At 39.5% G+C, this 23,990-nt stretch overlaps 1 protein-coding gene across 7 annotated transcripts in view; it reads right to left on the bottom strand.

The window, feature by feature from the left end:
• The window catches only part of RAPGEF2 (Rap guanine nucleotide exchange factor 2), a 185,920-nt gene that overhangs the window by 161,159 nt on the left and 771 nt on the right, over window positions 1-23,990 (bottom strand). For 5 of the 7 annotated variants that reach the window (XM_050338676.1, XM_050338675.1, XM_050338672.1 and 2 more), the window contains exon 2: window positions 20,836-20,916. In XM_050338676.1, coding sequence (XP_050194633.1) covers window positions 20,836-20,916 — 81 coding nt within the window. Of the gene's footprint in view, window positions 1-20,211; window positions 20,546-20,835; window positions 20,917-23,990 lie in introns of those variants that run through there. The other 2 variants (XM_050338678.1, XM_050338673.1) reach the window with 2 other exon arrangements.

Genomic DNA, 23,990 nt, shown 5'->3' on the forward strand with positions numbered 1-23,990 from the left:
GCTCTCTTTGCTACGCACAACACGTGCTGTTAAACGCATGCTGTCAAAAGTGCTAAAATGATTCACTTTTAAATCTGGTAAATCTTGATTATGACTGCTTGAGGAAGATGCTTCTTAACTGCGGGTGTAGAAAACAGGCAAACATTTTTCCTGTAAAATTTGGCATGTCAGTTTTCAAAGCACATAAAAAGCACCATCAGGTTAAAAAAAGTTATAATTTTTCCACTGTTTACAGAGCAAGCTTTAATTAAACAAATTGCAAACCTTCCTATGAGCGACAACACAGCTGTGAAAAACAAGCAAGTGTCACAACTACTGGAAGTCTATTTTTTGCCTCCATAGTTTACACAGGCAGTATTGTCTCTAAAATTACAGTTTAACTATGATGGAAACAGATCTGTTTTCAGATTACCAAAATAAAACCTCTCTCTCCAGTACAGTGTCAAACCAATAATTAAGAAAGAAAAGTTTATTTAAGGTATTTATGTATTTAAGAACATTGTTCCACGATTTTTATTTCAGTCTCTTGCATACAATATAGCCTTTGAGAGAACAAGAGCATCCCAAATACAAAGACAGATGCTACTACTAACTCTTCAAGATCATTTAAAATCAAATAAATGCTTGGCTGTCTTAAATACCAAGGAGTAAATATATTTCATTTCCAATAGCAACAAAAGGTTGAGTCTTCATCAGGTTTTAGAATGTTTCTGTACAGAAATAAGAGAGCTATAAGCTTTACTGTCAAAGAACAAATTGGAGATAATGGAGATCTTGAAGTGTTATTTAATTTCTTCCTACTTTGAACTTAAAAGTCTTATTTCATGTACTAATTTTGACTGTTGCCTCTGTTTTGAAGCCGTGCTAGCAGTGCATCCACCAATACCAGCACCAATCATTTCCTTCAGTTTTCTTTTGATTTGCCCAGTTTTAAGTTGAGAAAAAAGGAATGCAGGTAATCCATGTAAGGTCACTTCACTGAAATTGGAAGCTCTTGCTTGTTTAATTTGACATTAGCAGTGTTGCTTTCAATTTCAAATTGGTACAATCAGGTTTTAAGCAACAAAAAAATTAAAAGTTTTTAAATACTTTAAACCAGTATTTACAGACACTATATTGTCAATGGAACAGGGACAAAAAGGTTAACTAGCCCCCAATTTTCTCTCCACAAGAACTGTTTGGTAGCCAAGCATAAAAGTACAGAAAGATTGCGTACCTTATTAAGTTACTAAAAGTGTATCTGGTATTCCATGGAATATTTTATTCCATAGGAAAATTTTATCCTTCTCAAACAATATAATCAGAGATCTATGGGTTCCCCCTTCTCCCCTTACAACAGGAGCACTTCTTTTTGAAAGACATGCCAGGTTAGTAAAATAAGAAATAGTACTACAAGAGACCCAGTCAACCCACATTCTTGTTCATATTCCTGAAACAGTCATTAGTCCAACCTTTACTTTTAAGTCAGCCTGCCTAGTAGTTTCATACAGCAATTAATATATAAATAGTCATTTAATTCATTGGTGAAGTAATACTTGTACAGAAACAGAGCAAGGAGACTACAAAAAATTTACTAAATTTTATTAACATGAAAGCTGTTATTATCACACCTACACCCTCTCTGTCTCCAGACAGGTCTACAAAATAACAGCCTGCAAAGCAGTCAAAGCTAGCTAACATGTGCAGAGACATCTACAAAAGATGCTTTGCCATTACAGTTTATGTCACTTCTCAGAACAAAATGAGTATTTGGTGATATGACATGATCAAAAGCATTTCTGCTAGTGTAAAAACTGATCAGAGCATAAGTTAGACTGGTACCACTGTACAGGAGAGCATCACTGACACTCCTCTTCCTTCTGAGATCCCAGCCCAAATATGAGAAACTCCCACAACCTACAGTGTGCAATTTATATATGACATTAGAGCCTATTAAATCAGTGCATGAACAGCCTTGTCAATACAGTTCATTTAAATCAAGGAGATGCTCAAATCCAATTAGAGTTAAAGCACATTTCTACCTCAATCTGAATAGTGGGGGAAAAAAAAGGAAAACAAACAACAAAATAGAAAAAAGCTAAAAGCCTGGTCACACTGAAGAAGCCTTTCACATATTTTTTTGCCATAAAAGATATTCACATACTTGCTTCTGTAAATTAAAATGAACGAGTTTACCTTTAAACTTATCTCAGTCGTATTTAAGCAAAAATATGGGCTGAGTCACTATAAACTCAAGTCCACTACTTCTCCTTATATAACCTTCCTCTGAAAGTTAGTTTCTTCTGCCACTACGGTAAATGAAACAATATGACTTTCTAAAGAACCACAGATCAAGTGCCAAGTGCTGGAGGGGACAGTTAACAGAAGGAGAAAAAGAAGCTACCTGGAAACATGCACCGCATACTCTGACCTCCTACCCTCTTCTATTTCATTCCTTTTCCTGTACTACTCACCTGGGGCTTAGCCTTTAAAAACCACTAACCTCTTAAAAAGACATTGTTCTGGTAAAGTGGTTAATATTCATCTACTACACGTTAAAATGTCACATAAAGTGGTACCTACTCTGCTGGCTGCTAGGCTGCTTCTGGCGAACATCACTGCACTTCATTATTTAACAACTTCCTCAGCCTTCAGAAACTGTCTGGGCTAGTGGGCTGAAGGTCATTAACATTTTAAAATGCCTGCAGCTAATATTTCCAAGTTGTCCAAGAGAGTAATTACTGCCCATATTATTGTTAAATATTGGCACTTGTTCACATTATAGAATCCAACATACACTTCCAAGTTGGACATTATATTAATTTTGCATACAAACACTTTTCCCCCCCAAATAAGCTACACTTAGGAGAAACAGGACAAAATATCGATACCAGATTATCTTTCTGGAGTTTGGATAATGGAGGAAAAAAAGGTCACATTAACATGAAAAAACAATAATTGTATACAAAATACATTCTACAGAGTTACAGGTTACAGGATGCTCTCTTCATTCTGAAGGAGGGAGAAAATTACAGATGGTTCTTTCAATAAAAGCCTTCCATAGACAGCAGCACAGTGGTGTACAACCAGCAAAACTATGACAAAATACTCTCTCCCCTCCTCTAGCTGACAAAAAGGGTCAAAGTTACCTGAAACTGTAGTAGGCTCACTAATGAAAGTCTGCTTAAGTCTTCCAGATTGCAAAGACAGTTTCACTAGTAATCATTTGCTTTACTATAAAGGTTGACTGGTGAAAGTTTTTATCTCATCCTCACAATTTTGTATGTTTTTATAGGCTAACCATGGAGATCTAAGAACCCATGCAAACATACATTGTAACTGAATTAGCTCCTCCAGACTGTGAGATTCTTACACATTCACCTACCGAGTCAAACTGCAGGGCATCAGAAACATCTTCTGTCACCCTTAAGGAGCTAAAAGATATGCAAAAGTAATTTTCTCCAGAGTGTTAAGAGCAAGTGCACACGGGTGGCAGACAGACAGGGTTAGATAAAGCTACTAACTTTAAAATTATTAAAATTATTTTTTTAATGATTCAGCTAATATAAATGGTTCTAAGGTTCCCACAAACAGCAGCCTACTAGCAGTTCCATCACCTGAAAAGCCTTAGGATCTGCCTTCTGAAACAGGTAATACCTTTCAGCTGTCCACAGGACAGCAATTACAGAAGTCATAACGCAGAAACACCAAAAACGGTGGTTTTTTTCCTCAACACTGCTATCACTGGAAGTATTATAACTTCTAGACGTGTTCAAAGGAGCTGAACACAAAAATCCACACCAGCGTTTTTCTATAAAAAGTCAAATTATCTGGAAAAAAGCACTCGAGTCCTCTGCTTGCTGTCCCAGTTTTAATGACAGCAGACAGAAAAGCTGTCTGGCATTAGAATATTTGCTTGCACACGTAAAAATTTATCTTTAACTCACACTCTAGATTTACACTGACTATAAAAGCATTTCTTAGTATCCAGATCCACAATTTTTCCCACTGCTACTTTGTCAAATGCCAAACAAGCTGCAGCTCGCAGAAAATACAAGAGATAAAGCTTTATTTCTTAAAACTACTTATAAATCCAACTAAATACCTTCAGGGTTCCACTAAAAGATATTAAAAGACTTAATTCCGGATGCCATCTATATTTTTAAAGCTGGTATAGCATTTGAATAATTTACTTGCCAGCTGATTTTCCAAATTACCTCTTTAACAAACATGGGGAAAGACTGACAATCTGCTATCCACAACCCCAAACAGGAAATACTGATTTGGAAAGTACATCCTCATTCTTACAGTCATTCATCCTACACAGAGTGGAGAAGTTTTGTTTCCTTTCTTAAAGCCATACTTTATTTGTTGAAACCGAGAACGACTATGAAATGTTAGATCCATGTTAACAGTAACTATAACTCACATTAACTGAAGACAGCATCTTGAGAACAAAATAACAGAAGACCCTCCACAACTGAACATACAGAGCATATTCCTGCTGTTTCAAGCATTCCACGCTATCCAGCGATACCATTTCAGTGTAGCCATGTTAGTTTCAGCTGCCTTAATGCATTTATTCATAACACAAAATAAAACAAAACCAAACAAACCACACACACCCCACGGGAGAGAAAGGTCATTTTCTTGATTTTATCCAAGTGTAAACAGATGTTTGAATAGAATATTTTTGAGCACAAACACAGTCAGAAAACATTTCTAAAGTGTGTCATTTCAGTATCATGTTGTTGTTACCAGGAACTTTATTTTTTAATAAAAAGCAAATGTAAACCTCAGCCTATTGATTAAATAGGAATGTCATAAGTAACAAGCCAAATAAAAAATAATCCTAGGGGTTATTTTTCAGTTTCAGCATACTACGAGATGTCAGTGCAATTGCTAACTCATCCTTCAGATTTTGTCACTGTATGGGATTTATAAAAGAGGTGGGTTTTTTTAGGCAGGAGAAGGAATCTGTCCACAAGCAGCAAGTACGGTTTAGTGATTATGACACACTGAATTCCTTTTACCCCTTAAAGCATTTTTCTTGCATTGTTCAACACCAAAGTGAAAAATTTTGGAATTTTAGAAAGCTGAATCCTAGCAGCACAAACCAATTAGAAACAAAGTTCCACACGCAGAAATCCTGCAACTGTGAGGAGAATGAGAAGAGCAGAGAGACAAGGGGGAGAGGGGGGGGGCAAATGTAAAAATTTACAGTTGATAGTAACTGGGAGATTCTCAGAGAAAGGGAAAAAGCCTTCCACTCATTCAAGAAACAGAATCAGGTGATGGTAGTATAATATGCAAGCTGAAACTCACAAAAGATGACCTGCTATGTGGGGGATGCTGCATTAACTAGTGCAACATTTTTTTTTCTATCTGGCTTTTTATCTTACACCTACCTGGGAGGTTCTCACTATGTTCTTTATCTGTCTCAGATTTGAAGACAATCTTCTGGTTACCAGCTTGTCTCACACATAACCTATTTACACACACAGATCCCATTTGTGGGTTTTCTTTTTTTTCCCCTTTTTTGTTGGTTTGTTAGTTTGAGTTTAGTTTAATTACAAAAAAAAAAACCACCACCTTTACCAAGATCTTCACAGAAGATATCTTCTCCTGAGAAAATTAACTAAAATGGCGAATTAATTCCCCAAAAATAACTTCCTTCTAATATTATCAAAGTAAAGAATTTTTAAGGTAATTAAATTGGAATCTACTTGAAAAGTTAGGGGGATTTATCCCTAAGCAGCAGGCTCCTAACCAAGATTTTCTAAATGACTCATGATTGCAGCATCTCCAAGTTTTTTAAGTATACTCTGAGCAGGTTATCTTTCCAGAGCAGCTGCAATGCAGGTATTGCAGGGCCACGCTATCCTTAGAGCTGGAATTTGCTGAAATGACTCAACATCAAGCAGATGCTGCTGAGCACCGTTGTGCTGCCTGCAGACCACCACGTTTGATGGTCTGTCACTGCAGGCAGTCATAGATCATCTACAGAACAACTAGGCCTTTCTTTTACAGACACTACTTTGTCCTTTTTCACTACTTACAGACACTATTTTGTCATTTTCTTCTTAAAATAAATACAAACCCACACATCCACCTTGAAAGACAAATGTCCATTCTGATGTTTGAGAGAGCAGATACTAAACTAAGAAACCAAGTAGCAGATGCAAAAACGATCACTTTCAGCACGCCACACGTGGCCTCTTGCCTTACTTTACAGCTACCAAATCCACTCATTACACTGAATACAAAATTATTCATTTCGACATGCAACTAAATTCCAGTGGTTTTGAGGCGAACTTTCAACAGAGAGCAAAGCACCTCAAAAGATGCCTACCACCCCTCAGCAGTTCACAACTGGAAGACAAGACAGAAGCTGGTAGATGTTAAAGGGGTTTTTTGTCATAACGATAGGTCCCTGTTATTTTACAGGGTTAGCATTAGGCAAACAAGGAAAACATGAAAGCAATCTAATTATTATGGTGACTACTTGAAAACAAAAGAAAAGTTGTGAAAACACAAAGTTACTCTCCCTCTGCAGAGCCTACGGAATATTTTGGCCAATAAAAAAGGAACAGGACCACCAGTCCACAAAACCTCTGAGCACTGGGTCTCATATGACACTTGGGGTTTTATCCCGTCTCCTAGTTAAATACAGAATTAAAAACTGATATCCAAATTATCAGGGCACCAATGTAGAAAAATATTTTGTTTGTGACTGTATTCAAAAAATTATTGTGGCATTTCTTGAGAAACAATTTAGAACATTTTGGTCAGTACTTTGAATTTCAACAGCTAAGAAAACTTTCAGACATACAGAGGTGGTTTCATAAGCCTCTTTCACACTGCATAGTGCAGATGAGATTGTTAAACAGTGATGACTACACTCACAATTTGTTTTCCTGAAACCTTTTCAAGGCAACACATTGCAAACTCTCTTAAAACTAACTGCAAAGTACTAAACACAAATCAGATTCATTATAAAAAGTTATACAACAGCCAGATATACAAATATGAAGTTAAACAAAATGTTCAACTACTGATGACAGTCCTAATTCTAATTACAATTTAGTTTACTGAATACGGAAGTATGAAACAACATAAAACAAAGTCAAATGACAAAATAGTCATTATAGACTATATAACATACTGTCAAACCCATATTCTGAAAAGGAGTTACTTGTCATCAGAAGTTTCAATAACAGGTTTAAATAAATTTTAAAAACTGGAACATCACAAGGAGTGATGGGTGGATGACCCTTGTTAAGTTAAAGATTTTAATCGTATCTTCAAATAAAACTTCATTTTGAATTCCTTACAGCAATAGTTATTCCTCAAATGTACTCTACAGTACATGCTTGTTAAGTGGTCATACCACAAGCATACAAGTTCAGTTGCACTGCTGCATAAACAATAGCACAAACTTTAATGACTAAATAGGGCTGTTTGTGACAAATCAATCCTAAATTTAAGACCTTACACTGAACCCTGACTAAGGCAAAACCAGCTATTTAGTCAAAAGCCTTCATTGTATTCCCACATCTTTGCTGCCCTCAGCATTGCTGTATTCTTTGAGGACCAATTTAAGTGGTTAAGCCTTTTGTTTGTAAACTGGGGACAACTTCTTCCATACAGCAGAACTAGCAAAAATTACCATGCATTTAATGACCATTTGCTTGTTATTCTCACCACCCCCAAGGTGGGAGAGACCTTTCACATTTAAGATCCTCCATGAGCTTACATGGTTGGTAGAAGCATGAAACAAATAGGCATCTCCCTTAAGTATGTATGTAATCCTATGTAAAAATAAGTCATTGAGGTCATCCAAAAATCTGCATGGAAGTAAGTCCTACCAAATAGGATACAGCCTAAGTGCCTCTGCCTCCACATTCCAAGCCATGCATATACTTTATTAAAAGAAGAAATAATTGAAGATTAAGTGATTACTGTCTTTTGCATTTTAATCAGTCATATAACTGATGTGGACACCAAGAAATGATCTTAAATAGTTTCATTTTTGGAGGTGAAGCAGCACATGCCACAGTCACAGCATGATACAGCAGAGCTAAGGATCTGTGTTTCATTGTGGAAAAATACTTTCTGTACAGTTCCTTTTGGGAAGGAGAGGAGAGAGGACATGCCAGAAAACCACAACAAGTAGCATTTTTTGGAGGAAGGCACTTCCTGACCTTAGCTTTCAGATAAATCCCAAACTGAAGACATCTATAAATAGACAAAACAGGAAAAGAAATCAAGTAAGATATCAAATGTCACTTGTATAACGCAGAACTTTCCTTTTCCTTAAAAGCAATTGTGACAGTTTTCCTAAGGCAATGCACAGTGTGCAAGTAGCCATGCCTTAGCAGCCTAGATACTGGCCCTGCTATTTGTTCGTTATCTCCTGGCTCATTTTACAAACTATGTAGAAATATTCTCCTCTAGTGTTCATAAATAACACTCAAACCTTTCAACAGACTCAGGCAACTCATCACACACTCTCAAAACCATTTTATCACAGTGAATTTAACACATTATGGTGTAGTTGCAAAACTTAATAAAGTGTCTTCTACTGTTTATTTGTTTCACAAAGTTGGCAAGTTCTAGATATATTAGTTCCTACTGAAACTAAGATTACCCTGGAACAACCAGGGTAGGTAAAGTCATCCTGAGAATGGCATTTCAGTAGCTATCTAACTGCAGAGGTGACAGGCCAATATTTGGCTGACAAACTGTGATAAGCGTGCTCTAAAAATAAACAGCAACATATGAGGCAGCAACACAGCACAAAGCTGTAGCTGTGGGTTTGGGTTTTTTTTTTATAAAATAGAAACCTCACACAATAAACCAAGATACCTTGTGAAGTTACTCATGGTTAGCAGAAGTAATACTTCACCTAAAAGCTATTTATAAAGGCCAGGGTAACCATTAGAGCACCTGTTCTGAACAAACCTCCTTTGTTCAAAAGAAATGTAAGGTAACTCACATGCTGGAACGTAGGCCAATGTCAACAGCAAACCCAACTGGATTTATAGAGGTTGTGTCACTATAAACTGTGTTACTTTCGTCATGACTAAATGTTCATTTAATATCAAGCCAAGACAGACTGTAAGAAAGTGCCATTATTTTCTCTTCACTTGTGAATTCACACAGCATATTCATTCACATAAGAACATTAGACCTTAAACAGCAATGCTAGTTTATCAACCTAATAAAGGTAGAAGTTAGATATATGCCAATGCTGATGATGACATACTTGGAGTATTTGTATGTTTTGTTTTAAAAGTGAAAAATAACTTGTATAACGTACACTGTAAGGTAATTAATAAATAAAAAGAAGTTTCTTTCCCACTCAGACATAAACACATGTGACAGAAAACGTTAGCCAAAATCACACATCTCATCCTAAGTGCTCTCCTTGGAAGAAAAGTACCTCAAGTGATGACTTTAAGGTACAAAATTCAAAAAGCACTACTAATGGGGGTTTAGAAAAGGAAAAACTCTAAGACATCAAATTAATAAAACAGAGATTAAACCATAGCACAAGACCAGGTAGAAAGAATGAGTACAAGATGGCAGAAATTAAAAAAGGATTTCTAATTTGCCTGGACATACAGAAACATATCATCTTCTCCCACAGATCAAAAAGAAATATCCTACCCCAGAACTCGATTTTCTTTGCTCTGGGTCCTTAGTACTACTTTACAAAGCTAACAAAGCATTTCTTCACCATCATGTTGTGCATCGTGTCAATCATATTTTCCAGAAATATCCAGTAGTCCAGAGGTTTTTCAACTACTAAAGAAATATTCCTCTAAAAGTCATCTTAAATTAAAGAGTCGTAAAAGCTTCTTATAGAGGATTTAGGAACAGTGGAGACCAGCTATCTGTCAATCCTCAGTCTGCTAAAATACAAGCTAATAGCACTAAAATAGACACCTGTCTAAAATACAGCAGAGATGGAATATACTCCTCTCTTCCACCTCTACAAATACCCACAACACAGTAACAACAATCATCCTTCCCTTACTGTTGTTACCTCAAACCATTTTTAACAGCTGAGCTGGAATTGTGTCATCATCTGATAGCTGTTCAGTGGCCTACGACCAAGGAGTTGGCATTTTCCAACTAAATCATCACGAATTAAAACAAGGCAGTGGTGCTAATTAGCAGCTTTCAGCAGTAATGGAGAAGCTGTGACAAGGACAGAAGCTCAATTACCCTCATTCCAGCAAGTGCCTGTTCCTGGTCAGCGTGTAGACGGAGGAGCCACTTGTGTTTCCATATCTATGTCACATGTGAAACACTTCAGTCTTCAAATCAGACCACTGTGCGCTATTCACACGGGGTCTGACCTTTTGTGCTTTGTATAACAAATTCATTGAAGACCCACAACAAATTTGATGCACTATCTAGCAATGTGTACCACAGATCAATGGAGAACATGAAATGCAACTCAGACTGAAACACTGGGAGTGTTCACCATCTGCTCACTACCTCCTTAGCAGCAAATACATTCAAGCTACTTAGCTACTGCACTAATAGAGTTTAGAGAGACATACCACCTGAACAGCACTCATCATTAACCAGTACGAAATCTTATTTCTTGCTTCATACTCACATAGAGCATCCTCCCTGAACTACAACCCATTTATTGTCTTTCTTAAGATAATATCATTTCAATCGATGGGCCACTTACCACCTTCATTCTAGAAGCTATTGGTCATTAGAAATCACAATGTGTGTCGAGATCAAATACATCACTTCAGCTTTCAGCATCCTGTTATCAATTTAGCAACTGGGATAAAAACCCCAACCACGTAAAACACCTTTGCCTCAAATTCTGCTTCAGCAGCACCCATCACTTGCTTTTTTCTTCCAGTTTTTGACTCCATTCAGAGACTCTGGTTCCTCCAGAGTTGAGGAGTGATTCCAGAGTGACAGGAGAGCTCCTGTCACGGTTTAGCAGAAGTATTTTTCGATTTAGTGTTCCCACTGAAGCACTCCAAACCACTCCATGCCACTTGCTCACTGCCCCCTTTCACCTTCCCTGCCACTGTGGCAGGACTGGAAGGGGAATTGGAGGCACAAAGGATAAAGATCACAGGCTGAGACAAGAACAACTACATTATCATTTTGCAGTTGCTAGCTTATAAAGTTCAAAGCTATTTCAACACTAAGTACCATCACACATAATCACAGTAAAATGCCTCAACTTACAAATATTGACATCACTATTTAAACACAAGTCCATCTTTTTTGTTACTATACCTATGGCACCTTCAAAAACTGTACGAGTAAGCAATGGGGTGCTGCGTTCTGGCAGCGCCTGCCTGCTTGTCCTGCAGCACTGATGAAGGAAAACACTTCAAACACCCACAGCAACACTGACAAGGGACACAAAGAAGCTGTAACTTTGCACAGACAAGCTTCTTTCTCTCAGCTCAAAATGTATCTAAATATTTACTACCACATACATATGCTGTGTATTTTGATGTGTCTTTTGACAAATAGTAAAAGTCCACACAACCATTCAAATGAGCACTGGCTACTCACATGCAACGTGTAACTGATTTCAGCAAGGTTATGTATTTTGAGAAACTGTTTTGTGCAAGGGAGGGAATGGTTTCCTGTCAAGATTAAGCACTTACCTCAAAGTCGACACAAAAACAATAGAGAGTACATATTTTAAGTATGTCCCAATAGATTTCACATACCAAATGGAAAAATGTGTATGCCTCTTAACTTGCATGCCATGTCACTTCTTTTTTTCCCCCAGCATGGGAAGAGAGCCCACTGGCAGCCAATTTTCAAGTACTGTACAACAAAGCAATGTAAATACAGCCAAGATTCAGTATTAGCAATGCCAAAAAAAAATATCAGGCCTTACCTTAGCAATTCATCCACCCAATTCAGTGCATGCAAGGGTAGCATTACTACCCAGATTTCTTACCACTGTTATATTCTAATGGGGGAAAAAGCCCTCACTTTTTACAAAAGTTTCCTTTTATGTAATCCTCACGAACAAAAAGCAAAGACCTCTCTCAAGAAGCATCTTGCCCATATGCCTAATAAGTTAAAAAAAATTCTCATTTTAGTAAATGCATCAAGAATAAATAATGTCATAATATCCTATCCAGTTTAATTTTTTTTTTTTATACTTCTAGACAGTGTTTAAAAATGAAGCACTCTCTGGGGAAGACTAAGCTATTTCAGAGGTTCCTAGACACAACCATAAGCACTTATTCTTAATCTTGTAGCATAAGTCTTCACACCTTCAGCTGCACCAACGCAAACATCTGAAGCCATAATCTAAACCAGATTGAGTCACGTAGATTATAGAAAGCAAGAACTCTCACACACCATCTCTTCTGTTCAGCTAACAAGATTGTACCACTCATCCTGTGTATATTGTAGCCTCAGAAACAGCTGGATCGGCACAAATGAGGCAGCTGAGAACATCAGCATGGGAAACAAAGCTGTTAAACAAACTTTGCTGCTAAAGAAGTATCATGTACCACAAAAGATGGTACCCTTCAGCAAGTCAAATCTCAAGCAGAAGCTTCTTCTACCTGTATTGGTGGTATAGCCTTGTATATCCCATCAACTGCTTACAAACCACATTTGTGCAACATTTTATCTCACCCCTCTAAGGTTTCAGTTAATTTTTCCCCCAACGACAACTGCAGTAAAATAAGGATGGGAGATAAGAATATCCTTAAAAATACAGAACTGCAAATGCAAACTGGAAAAAAAAAAAAAACACAAAAACAACCATGTAATAAAAGTTTTTATTTATTAAGCCAAGTTTATTTTAAGACATACAAAAAGCAAACAGAAACAAACAGCCTGGTAAAGACAGTCAACAACAGGCATACTCCAGAAATGCATCTTTCATGAAACTTACTACCCATTCCCAGGTAATTTACACTGATATCAAATGCATTTTCATTGTGTTGGTGTTTATCAGAATACACACAAATAAGAGTAAAACAGGTAGGTTATGCTTTCCACAGAAATATTAATATAAGAATACTCCTTCGATCTTTATCAATCCTGAAAAGTAAACTTGTGCCCCCCACTCCCCGCTCTCCCACCAGTTTAAATATTTCAACCCTTTCTTATTCCTTCAGTGTTTTGCTCAGGTAATGATATCCATGCTGCTCATTATTGTTAACTAGAATTCTCTAGAACTGCTCTAAATCAAATATTGAATCTCCCTTACTCAGGTCAGACAAGACAGAGACACACAAAGAAACACATCTACAGCTATATCGGCATAACAGAGATACCCAGAGAGAAGAAATAGCTAATTTTAACTGGAAAACAAAGCTGTAAGAAAAGCACTGCAATAGGGCTCTTCTCTCTCCCTTTTCAAGAAAAGTGGTCAACTTTACCAGCTTCAGGAAAAGGGAAGCAGCCAACCACTTCCATTTTGAGACTTATTCAAAAATACACCCCTTCATGCAAAATATATCCAGCAAATTAAATCTGCAACACTGGCTGCAGCAAACAAGGCGTGCAGGCTCAGCTGCCCTCCACAAAGCATCTTTGTGGAGCTATCTTTCTGCCAGAGCTCCTTTTGAATCCCCAAACAATACCTCACAAAAATTAGATCTCCTACTGTGGGAAAGTTCCCAAAACACAAGCCAAAATACATTTTCTCATGAGGATACAAAAAACCCTCAATGAGGAAGTCAAAGTCCTTACAATGACTGTTCAGCGTATATATAGTTATTCTTGAAACATGTTAACAGATTAGGTAGCAACATTCCGATTAAGAGAAAAAACTTATTAAAATCAGATCAGTTATTCAACGGAATTAATTAGTAGCTACCAGTAGCTACCAGTAATTTGCACAAGCATAGACCTTTTAAAACTTTTAAGCATATAGATTTTTTAAAAACAATAGAGTTCAAGAAACAGTAACTTCTTTAAAAAAATCTTAGCTGAGCTGTATTGTAATGAGCATAAAATAAATGAATCATCTTTTTTTTCCAGTACTAATGGTTCTTCATGAATAACCTGATAACCCACAGAATACTCTATCGTCCTACTAAAGAAAAACACAATTTGGGGAAAATGCTTGTGTGTCCTTTATCTTTGCTGACCTACACTTTTACACCCAAGAAAAAGGTATCAGTTTTTTTGGTCTCAATAGATGATTTTGGTTTTTACTAGTTTTGGCAGAAGAGCAAGCCTATCTATGCCAATCAGTATCACTTTACAATAATCCTCCTCCACCGTAGGCTCCCCAACAGCACCACTGGGCCCAACTCACCACAGGGGTGGGTGAGGATGGGTGGGAGGATGCTGGCCTTCTGGCATCACAGACACATGTTCTTACATCTGAACAGCACGTTAAGAGGCAAGGGGACTAAAAAAGCCTGGGCTGAGTAGAAGATTCCCGAGCTTTCGACCCAGCACTGCTCACTTCAGTATCTTCCCTAGGCAAGGAAAGCCTCCCAACTTTTAAGTGCAGGAAGGAGACTCTGCCCACAAAGGTTGTCAAAAACATGCTCACAGGAACATACCCAGCCCAAACCCAGTGCAAACACTTCTGCGACCACAGCAGGGCAGAAATCATAAGCAAACTCTACAAAGCAGATAATTAATCAAGTAGGAAATTGCACAGAGTTTATCGGCGCTACAGTTAAACACTCTTTCCAAGTTCCAAACGTACAGCTAACTGAGCTGCAATCTTATGATGTAATGAGAAAGCAGACAAGTGTTTAGGATAAGACTTCAAATCGGCTATTTCTGTGCTATAGGTGAAGGCTTCCTGATCATACCAAGGTCTTTGTATGTGTTGGCAAAAGATACAGCACTACAGAATCTACAAATGCAGAAAGTACTAGCCCTATGACAGGGAAGAACTATTGCAAAAGAAATTAAAAATTCAATACTCTTGCCCTTCTCAAAGCTCTTGGCAACAAAGATATGAATGGCTATGGGAAAATGCACACACACACCTCCCATCAGAAAGACTGGGAAATAAGCATAGTTCCTTTCAAAACAAACAGGATGCTGAACAGCCTATTGCAGCATATACCCTTAGTTTTGGGAAGGACATGAAAACTGACAGTGGAAGTTCAGAATCAAACATTCCAGGACTGTTTTAACAGACTGAGATTAGAGAGGTTACAAGAAAATCTGAGCTATGCAAGGGCTTTCAGTTTTCCTTATCTGCCACCAAAAGATATATTCACACCATTAAGTTTATTGGGTATGAAATTATGCTGCATAGCAATACTAGCTTGAGAAAAAACATTGAGCAAAACAAAAAGTACACTTACTTCAAAAATACATTGTGATATTATTTCTGTACTAAACAAATACATTATTTGCTTTGTCAGGGGAAGGTATCACTTTTTCCCAGGAGTTACTTTGGATTTTATCTTCCCAGTTTAGTGCTGAAACACAACAAGAAAAACCCCTATGGATAAAGGTCTCTAGATACTCATGTCTGTTATAACTTCTTTTTTATCTGTATCCACCTCCCGTACTTACACCCCAAAAGACACCACTTAAAGTTCATCAGACACATTCAGGGGATGTTAGCTATTTGGAACAAGTTTCCAAAACCCTGTAGCATCTAAATGTTGGGGGGTTTTGGTGGGGTTTTTTTTTGTTGGTTTTGGGGTTTGGTTTTTTTTTTTAGCCAGATCAGCTACCCTTACAGCTGACTTTATGATGACAGTTTTACTTCAAGCCCACTGTCAAGCAAGAGAGAAGCCTGGACAAAGAACTAGCAACATTTCTTCATTAAGTTGTATTACTAACATTGCTCCCAACATTAACACAAAACGTAACAGGCTCATGCCCCCACTTCAGACAGCCGTAAGCCTGAACACTACCATGGGAAGTGCAGTTAGAAATCTAATTTTGTTGGCCAAATGAGCTCCCCTCAAAGAAACAGAATGGCAAGCCTTGCAAGCTAAGGCTACCCTGAATAACCACATTACAAAGCCCTGAGATGCATTATGGAAAGACATTATAACAATGCAATGCAGCCAAATACCAGGCATCAGCTGTCACAGTCCTCTGCTTTTCAGGGCTACCAAGAACCAGCAGGAGAATTTAGCAACAGAATCCTCAGCATTATACTGTTGTTAGCAGCGCGATAACAGGGGTTATAATAATAATACCCGCCTCTTTAAATGCTAGCCTCTAAAAGATGCTAACATGCTAGCATGCATACAGTGAAGAAAATCTGAAAGTAAAGCTCAAGCTCCAAAATATTTTTGTTTTCCAAATGAATGAAATACCAAATAAGCTCTTCTGAGAAAGATCATTTTAGTCTTCTGGTGTGTTTGGTATACAGACACGTGATCAGCCTCAATTTAAAGACTAAATATAATTCTTTTGCTAGACTCACACATAAAACGCTTAGTTTCTATGATCCCATTAAACTACAAGGCCTTGTATTTATTTGCTAAGAGATCACTATAGCAAGAAGGAAATGTTCATTTCTAGCTTATCTGAAGACTGCACACAATCGTGCTATCACTGGTTACAAGTATAAAAATAACACAACAGGGGAACAAGCTGAAAGTTTATTTGGAAAACGCATAGGTACATCCTATAATTAAACCATTGTTCCTCTCAAGTGTTCAAGAAGGGAGTATCTGCTTAACAACAGCATCCTGTTTAGATGTCTTCTGACATTAAATGACGCACTAGTATCAAACTAAGGGCTACTGTACAGTTCTCCCGTCTGCCCTCAAGATGTGGGCTGATGCTGTTACATCTCTGCTACTCGTTACTGCTGTACTGAATTGCCTCAATGTACCACACCGGCGGTTTCCAGAGGAAAACCTTAGGCATCTAACATATATGAAGGCACACATTAAAAAAATTTCTTCCTGCAGACGTCACTACATGGCACGAAAACAGTGAACTAGTATGCAGAGTTTCTGAAGTAACTAGCTGTTCACATACCATGCCATGCAAATGAGTTGTTAGAATAAAGAAAGATTAGGGCTCAGTTTCTCTTGTTTGAAAACAAAAGCAGCCCTATTTTTTCAGATTAAGCTACACCAGTATAAAACTGCATGCTTACTAAGCTGGCCTATGATGCCAATAAGAATTTGTTTTGAAAAGACTTAAAGCTTTAACAGTCCACGTAAGACAACGTTTGGAGAAAAAAAAAATAAGATTGCTATTACTCACAGCTTAAGGGCATAAAACCATTTGTAATTTATGAACATTTAAAAGTTATATTCCCCAAAGTAGTTAAATTAACTTCCTAGTTCACGTCTTCAAAGAGAAAATGAATAGTTTAATACAGCAATTAAAGAGGAGAGCTCTGTTACACAACAGGCATGTTGAAGAACAGCTATACATATATACCTTTTTTTATTATTATTTATGAGCTTCTTTAGCCAACAGAATATGGAGTTGTAATTCACAAAATTCAGGAAAACTCTGGAAAGGAGAATACACCAAAGAGGTACAAAGTTAAGAATTTAACAAAGTAATTGCAGAATACACTGTTTACCTATTTAAAAAAAAAATCAGTACAGTCCAAAATTACCATGATATTTTTGCACTACAGAAGTTCATACCAACTTAAGTTTGCTTTCTCCAACAGTGTGTATCAGACTTAGTAGTTCTCAAAGCCGTACATACTGGCTATCATACTGTCTCTCGTTTCCTCTGAACCTGCAGTGAAGGCATTGTGCCAAATTTGCACCCTGACAATCCAGGGTGAATAGTAACGTCAAACGGATATTTATTTCATCATGATTTGGGAGAAACTGAGCCCCAAAGACTTTGTTAATGCAAGTAAGTAGCAAATATGCTACTAACATACTTCTCTTGCTATTTCCTGTACTGACATGAATATGATAAATATATTTTTTCTTTCCAACTCTCTCTCAACTTGAAAAAAACCTCATGACTTCCCAAAAGCCAAAATTAAATAATAACTATCTTCATGAGATAGCATTGCAAGGACAGGAAAATACAAGTAAAGAGACAATTAGAAGTTACTTTAAGGGAGGAAGGAGAAACAAGGTCTTGGTACCTTTCTATATGTTTTTTTTCCATTTACTTAACAATGAAAGATGATATGCATTAGCATATTTCTTTCCAATTCCAATACTGTTGTAAAATAACATCAAACTTCCAGAACAGAGAACCAACATTAGAAAAGTCTTTAACATACACAATTCAACATGAGTTATTCACAAAAACATCAACCAAGTAAGTTTCCTGCTGCAAGCCCTTCTTCTCCCCAGCAGCAACAGGAGGGCACGCCTGACTACCAGTTTCAAGTACTTCCAGTGCTAAAAACACACCACGTTTCCCACAGATTTGGTCTTATTTGTGGATTATTTTGGGCCAGTGTCAGCTTCATGGATTTAAGGGTGGGCTTCTTTTCCTGTGATGATTGCCACAGTAGGCTGCCAGTCTGCTGATTCGGGAAGTTTTACAGCATTAACGCAGCCCTGGTGTTCCCGATTTAGCTCTCTGCTCTGTGCCCTTCACATAGGTTTTATCCCTGCATTCAGGCTGGATTCTTCACTGCGTCACTTCTTACTTTCTGCCTTTTCTGTTTGTTTATTATCCCTTCTAGACAGCAAGGCCAACTGGCAAGGACACGAGAAAGTTTTAACAGTTCACGTGGCACAGACCATGCCACAGGAAAAGCATCGTCCCCCAGGCCCAGGCTGGTGGCCCCACAACCTGATCAACTGGTTTCTGAGCATCTGCCAGCTTCTGAACACCCAATCATCCTTCGATAACCATCTCCTGAGGCCGGACACTGCTGGTAGGCTCCCCCAGCTGGAATCTACACCTTTAACAACAGAAGCGACCTCGCTAGGAGTTTGCAGAGAGTGTCTTCCCCAGGAGCACACCCTTGGCCTTCTTCAGCTTTCACAACATTCTGAAGGGCTGGGTCCAGCACCGAAGGCAAACAGACATTTTTGGAAAGGTCAAACAAGGACAAGAAACAACTTTAGCACCACAAAAACAAGTTCCAGAAGCAGCTTCCTTTTTTCTTATAATTAAAAAAAAAAAAAAAAAAAAAAGATTTGCCAAAGACATGCTACATATGATGCAGTCAGTATGTTTTTCCATGAGAAGTTTTATTTTCTCACACATATTCCATGAGCATGAGGATAAAAATAACATTACCACAATGACGTATCTATAGTAGGAGGAATGACTTATGGGTGCTGACCGAAAGTCAAGGTTTTCTCTTTGACCCCAATTTGAAATCATCCCCAGCCAGTCAGACGCCTGCCAAAACAATCACTAACACTTCTTCCCTAAAACCCGAACGCAGGGACTGCTCAGAGAGCAGGACAAGCCTTTTAAAAATAGGACAGATGGCATTACAACTCCAAGCAAAGTAACTCCTTGTATCATTAGCTACTGAACCGCAGCTTGATGTGGGGATCAGCGTAAAGCTTATTAGTCTTTAGACAGTTGGCAGCAACAGCCACTGCAGCAAGCATTCGGGAGCAGAAGGAACTCATTCAGTTTACTTGTTTTTCAGGTCATGTTAAGTCAAAATGTTTCTGTACGCACTCCAGTCCCCAGCTTAACCTTTCTCAGCCTCTCTAAGTGCAACTACGCTTACAAACAGCTTCAACTCACACACTCCTCTGACAAAGAGGGCTCCAGGAGCCCGGCGCAGGTATCTGAAAAATTCCTGCCTGGTGCCATTGTGTAAGGATTTCACCCTACTTTGGAGAGCAAGGACTTGCCAAGAATACCACTGACCTCAGCCCTTACATTATGAAACAGCGCTGCCAGCTCTAGCCAGCTATGTAAAAGTAGGGATTGAATTCAAATCCGGAGCCACAGCGTACTCCGGGGCAATAGCAAAACATACACGAAAAGAAAAACCCAAACGAAAAATTATACCCTTAAGTGCATTTTTCTTTTCACCGGAAGCAACCTTCAAAACAAGCCCAGCTGGCGCTTATCCCTCTTCTTCCCCCCCCCAAAATTAACGAGCAGAAGGAAAGTTGTAGCGTTAACGCGCGCCTTCCCTTCCCGGGAGCTGCCGGCCGGGAATTCCGCGCTGGGGAGCTCGGCGGGGCTGGGGTGGGGTGGGGGGAAAGGCCACCCCTCTCCGGAGCCGCTGCGCCCCGGAGGAGCGCGGCCGGGGCGCTCCCGGGCTGCCCGGCCGGGGCTGCGCGGGGCGGGCGGAGCGGCCCCGCCACCACCGCCCCGAGCGCGGGTCCGCGGGCAAGGGGGACCTACCTGGGGGCTGCGCTCCGCCGGGTTCTTCATCACCGCCTGGCGGAAGCTGTTATCCACGTAGGACGCCATCGCGCCCCTCCTGCCTCCCTCCTGCCTCCCGCCGCCGCCGCCGCCGCCCGGGGAGGCGATGGGGGAGGGCCGGCCGGGGCCTGGCGCTGCGCGGCCGGGGCGCTGGGCGAGGAGCTGGGAGGCGGCGCGGAGGCACCGCGGGCTCAGCAGCGCCGCCGCCCGGAGCTGGAGGCGGCGGCCGAGCCCCGCCGGTGGCAGCGGCGGCGACAAGAGCTCGGCGCTCCCTCTCGACCCGGCTCTACGCCTCCCGCCGGCCCGCTCCGCCGCATCCCCCCGGGCACCGTCCTCGCCGCCTCCCTCCTCTTCCTCCTCCTCCTCCCATCCGGGCTGATGGGGGGCTCCGCGCCCGCCTCTACGACGGGGAAGTTGCTGGCTCGGGGAGGCGGAGCGGCGGGGGGCGGGTGGAGGCGGGACGGAGCAGGGAGGGTGGGGCGGGGTGCCGGGGGTCGCGGCCGGCGGGGTCTCCTCCGGCGGCAGTGGTTCAGCATCCTACCCCTGGGAAAACATCCTTCCCGGTTTTAAACAAAATAAATAAATAAATAAAAGAAGTCTAACCGTCTGCCGGCATCGCCCTGAGACGCGCATCACCGCAGCTTTGGCCGTGCGTCCTGTGGATGGATCCTGGTGCTGAGCAAGCTGGACACCGAAACAAACAAATAAATAAATAAATAAAGACTCGATCTGCTGGATCTAGTGACTTTGGGGAGCCCACCTGTTGTCACGCTTCTCAAAAGAAATCCCTATCCGCCGGCTGTCCCCTCTGTCATTGCTATATGGGACAAAAACGAGGAAGGGATGTGAAATCTTTAATTAACCACTTTTCTGGGGATTATCTAGAGGCGGATTCTTCTCACGTGAACTTAAGTTTTTAAAGAATAAGGGGTCTCGCAACATGGCTGATTTTCTTTGTTTACCACGATACCGAGCACGTCTCAGCAGCAGCTTGACAAACGCAAATCATGGAAGTATTATTAACGTGCCATTAGCAGCAGGGTAATACTATTAATGTATTTGCCTTCACAAGCGATGTGTACCCTTCGCTGATACGGATCACGCAATGTAAATAATGTCAACACTAATAAATCTGTTTAATTCCCAGTCACTAGCAGTCACATTTCAATCCCAAGTAAGGAAGTGTCATCTTTATTTGATTTTTTCTATTTGTGAAGAGTCCCAGGGATAACCATCTTTTCCTTACAAAACATACACTACTGGTCTCAGGAGACAAAATCTTACACTTTTAGACATACATGGTTCTTAAAAATGCTGTCTTCAGACAGTAATCTTCTAAACCTACTGAATTTCTAGATATGGCTCATTAACAAAGATAGCTTTTCGGGCTAATCCCACTCTTATGTGTCAGCAAAATATTTTTGCAGTAATACCAATCATTCTGGACAGCTTATGGGAAAATACTAGGGAGGGCTCCACATTCTCTACATCTTGCTTGTTGGAACTTATTAGTAGTCCTTTGGGGGGATTTTTCTTTTTTAACTAACAGATTGAAAATATAGTGTCCTTTGCCCTAAAAAATAACAGTTTAAATATGTCTTGTGTTCATCATTCAGAGGGTATAATTTCTTCAAATTAATCAAGCCTGCAGCTATAGAAAAGTGTCAGCTTTTCCAAAGCTCAGTTTACCAATATGGAGTGCTGAAGTTCCCTTTTTTGTGGGGCATATGTATAGGGCGAGTGCCACAGGAATGTGAGGAATGCTCTCCTGGGCTTCAGTCCTCAATCACTCCAGGGCACCCATTCCCTCCTGCTACAGACTAGCTTGCCTGACATCTTTATATCTCTACATCAAAACAGAGCTACCCACTCTATTTTAATATGCAATTATCTTTCATTTCAGACCTATTAGCTGTAACAGCATCAAGTGAAGTGTTTTGCTCTGGTTAAATTTTTTGCCGTGCTGTCTGGTAACACAATAGCTGTGATTCATAGGGATGTTTAACTTCAGCCAATGAGATCTGGGAGTTCTGATAGTACTCGGCTCAGTGTGACAAATCTCAATGGTTAGAGATGTATGTCAAAGGCCTATCACATGGTACATGAATTGTTATAAATGGAAATGAATGAAAGCTAGAGAACTATGTACAAATACGCTCAAAGACTTACTAATAGTATTTAAAGATGTATTGTGTTAGCACCTTTTTAGTGTCTGTAAGCAACATACTTGTATAATGAAAATGCTTCTGATTACTCATATCTTCCATGATGGATACTAGTCTTTCCTTTATACTGTTTTTTTTCCTAGCTGAAATTAGTCTAGTTTTTTCAGAACAGAAAAAATAAACAAATCAGTAAATAATCATCAAGATACAGAACAAGGACAATAATTATTGGAGAAAATATCCAATTATCACTGGAACCCCTGTTTTTCATGCAAATACTCAACAAAAGATAATTCACAGTGTCAAATGTTTTTGCAAATTCAATATTCTCTTAGTCTCACTGTTCTCCTGTTTTTCAACTTTAACAATAAATCAGTATGTTTTAAAATACACATATATACCAGGACATGCCATACCATTCAGTTTGCTTTTTGGTTATTCCTCAGTCTACATATCTAGCCTTATTTACAATTGATTTTTTTCGAGGGGTAGGGGGCTGTGACGGTGTTCTTCTGGTCATGTTAGTACATTATACAGGTTTCCAACTCCATATTACACAAGGAAACCAAGGGTTAACTGTATACATGCAGTACATAGAGTACTGATATTTCAGCAGTATGAAAAGGCTGCAACTCAAAATATGACAGCTCAGCATAATATGCTTTTGCATAGCTATAACTAAGCACTATGTTATTTTAGAAAATATTTTTTCTTGGAAATACAGAGTACCTGCCTTCCTGAATATCTCTGTTTGTTTCAAGTGGTAATTTGAAATGGATCAGGTCAAACAATTACTAAAATGCCAGGGAAACAAATTCAGTATTTCTGGGAGCTCTTTGTTCATTTGCTCAATCTCATTTTTAAGAAGATACTCACACTTTGAAAGTCTTGCACTTGACTTAGTCACACAGCTTTTAATTCATTACACCAGTTATTAGTCATCCACAGTTAAACAGTTGGTTTTCTCAGGACAGGCCTGTCTGCCCTGGTAGGGAAACAAAACATTGCCTCTTTGAGGGAGTTTAGTAAATTATATACAGTCATCATGGTTATAAGCCTCGGGATGTCCTTTTCTCCCCTTTCTTTGGATAAGTACTCATTTCCATCTATCTTCTTGAGATGGCATGGCAGTTGAAGCAGATTCATGCTGCCAAAATCCAGCCCTAAGAGTTGCATCTCTCCTTCCCAGCTCTCTCTCTTCTCAGCAACCATAAAAACATACTCCCATAACCATTCATGGAGGTAGACAGTTATAGAGGAACAGAGGTATGAGCCCGGTGAACCCCTCTGGAGCTGACCTCGAGAACAGTAACCAGCCCCTTTGGGCTGGGCAGGAGCTAATTTTATTGGCTTTTAAGTCAGAGATGAATTACTTTAGGTACAAGTAAGGCCACTACCAAGGGATGGCAGTTTCCTTTGAACAAGATTAGCCTCTATGCTCTGTCTTTGGGGTGGCACCATTCCCAAGAATGCTGTCTCTCTCCCTTTGGGATTTATATGTGGATGGGATTGCTACCATTTGCAATTCCAGTTTTTAGCATCGTTTACAATGTGATGAAGGACATGTGTTTGTTTGTTTGGGTGGGTGGTTTT

This window comes from Myiozetetes cayanensis, unplaced genomic scaffold (assembly GCF_022539395.1).
Source record: "Myiozetetes cayanensis isolate MyiCay16 unplaced genomic scaffold, myiCay2020 scf7, whole genome shotgun sequence".
Lineage (NCBI taxonomy): Eukaryota > Metazoa > Chordata > Aves > Passeriformes > Tyrannidae > Myiozetetes > Myiozetetes cayanensis.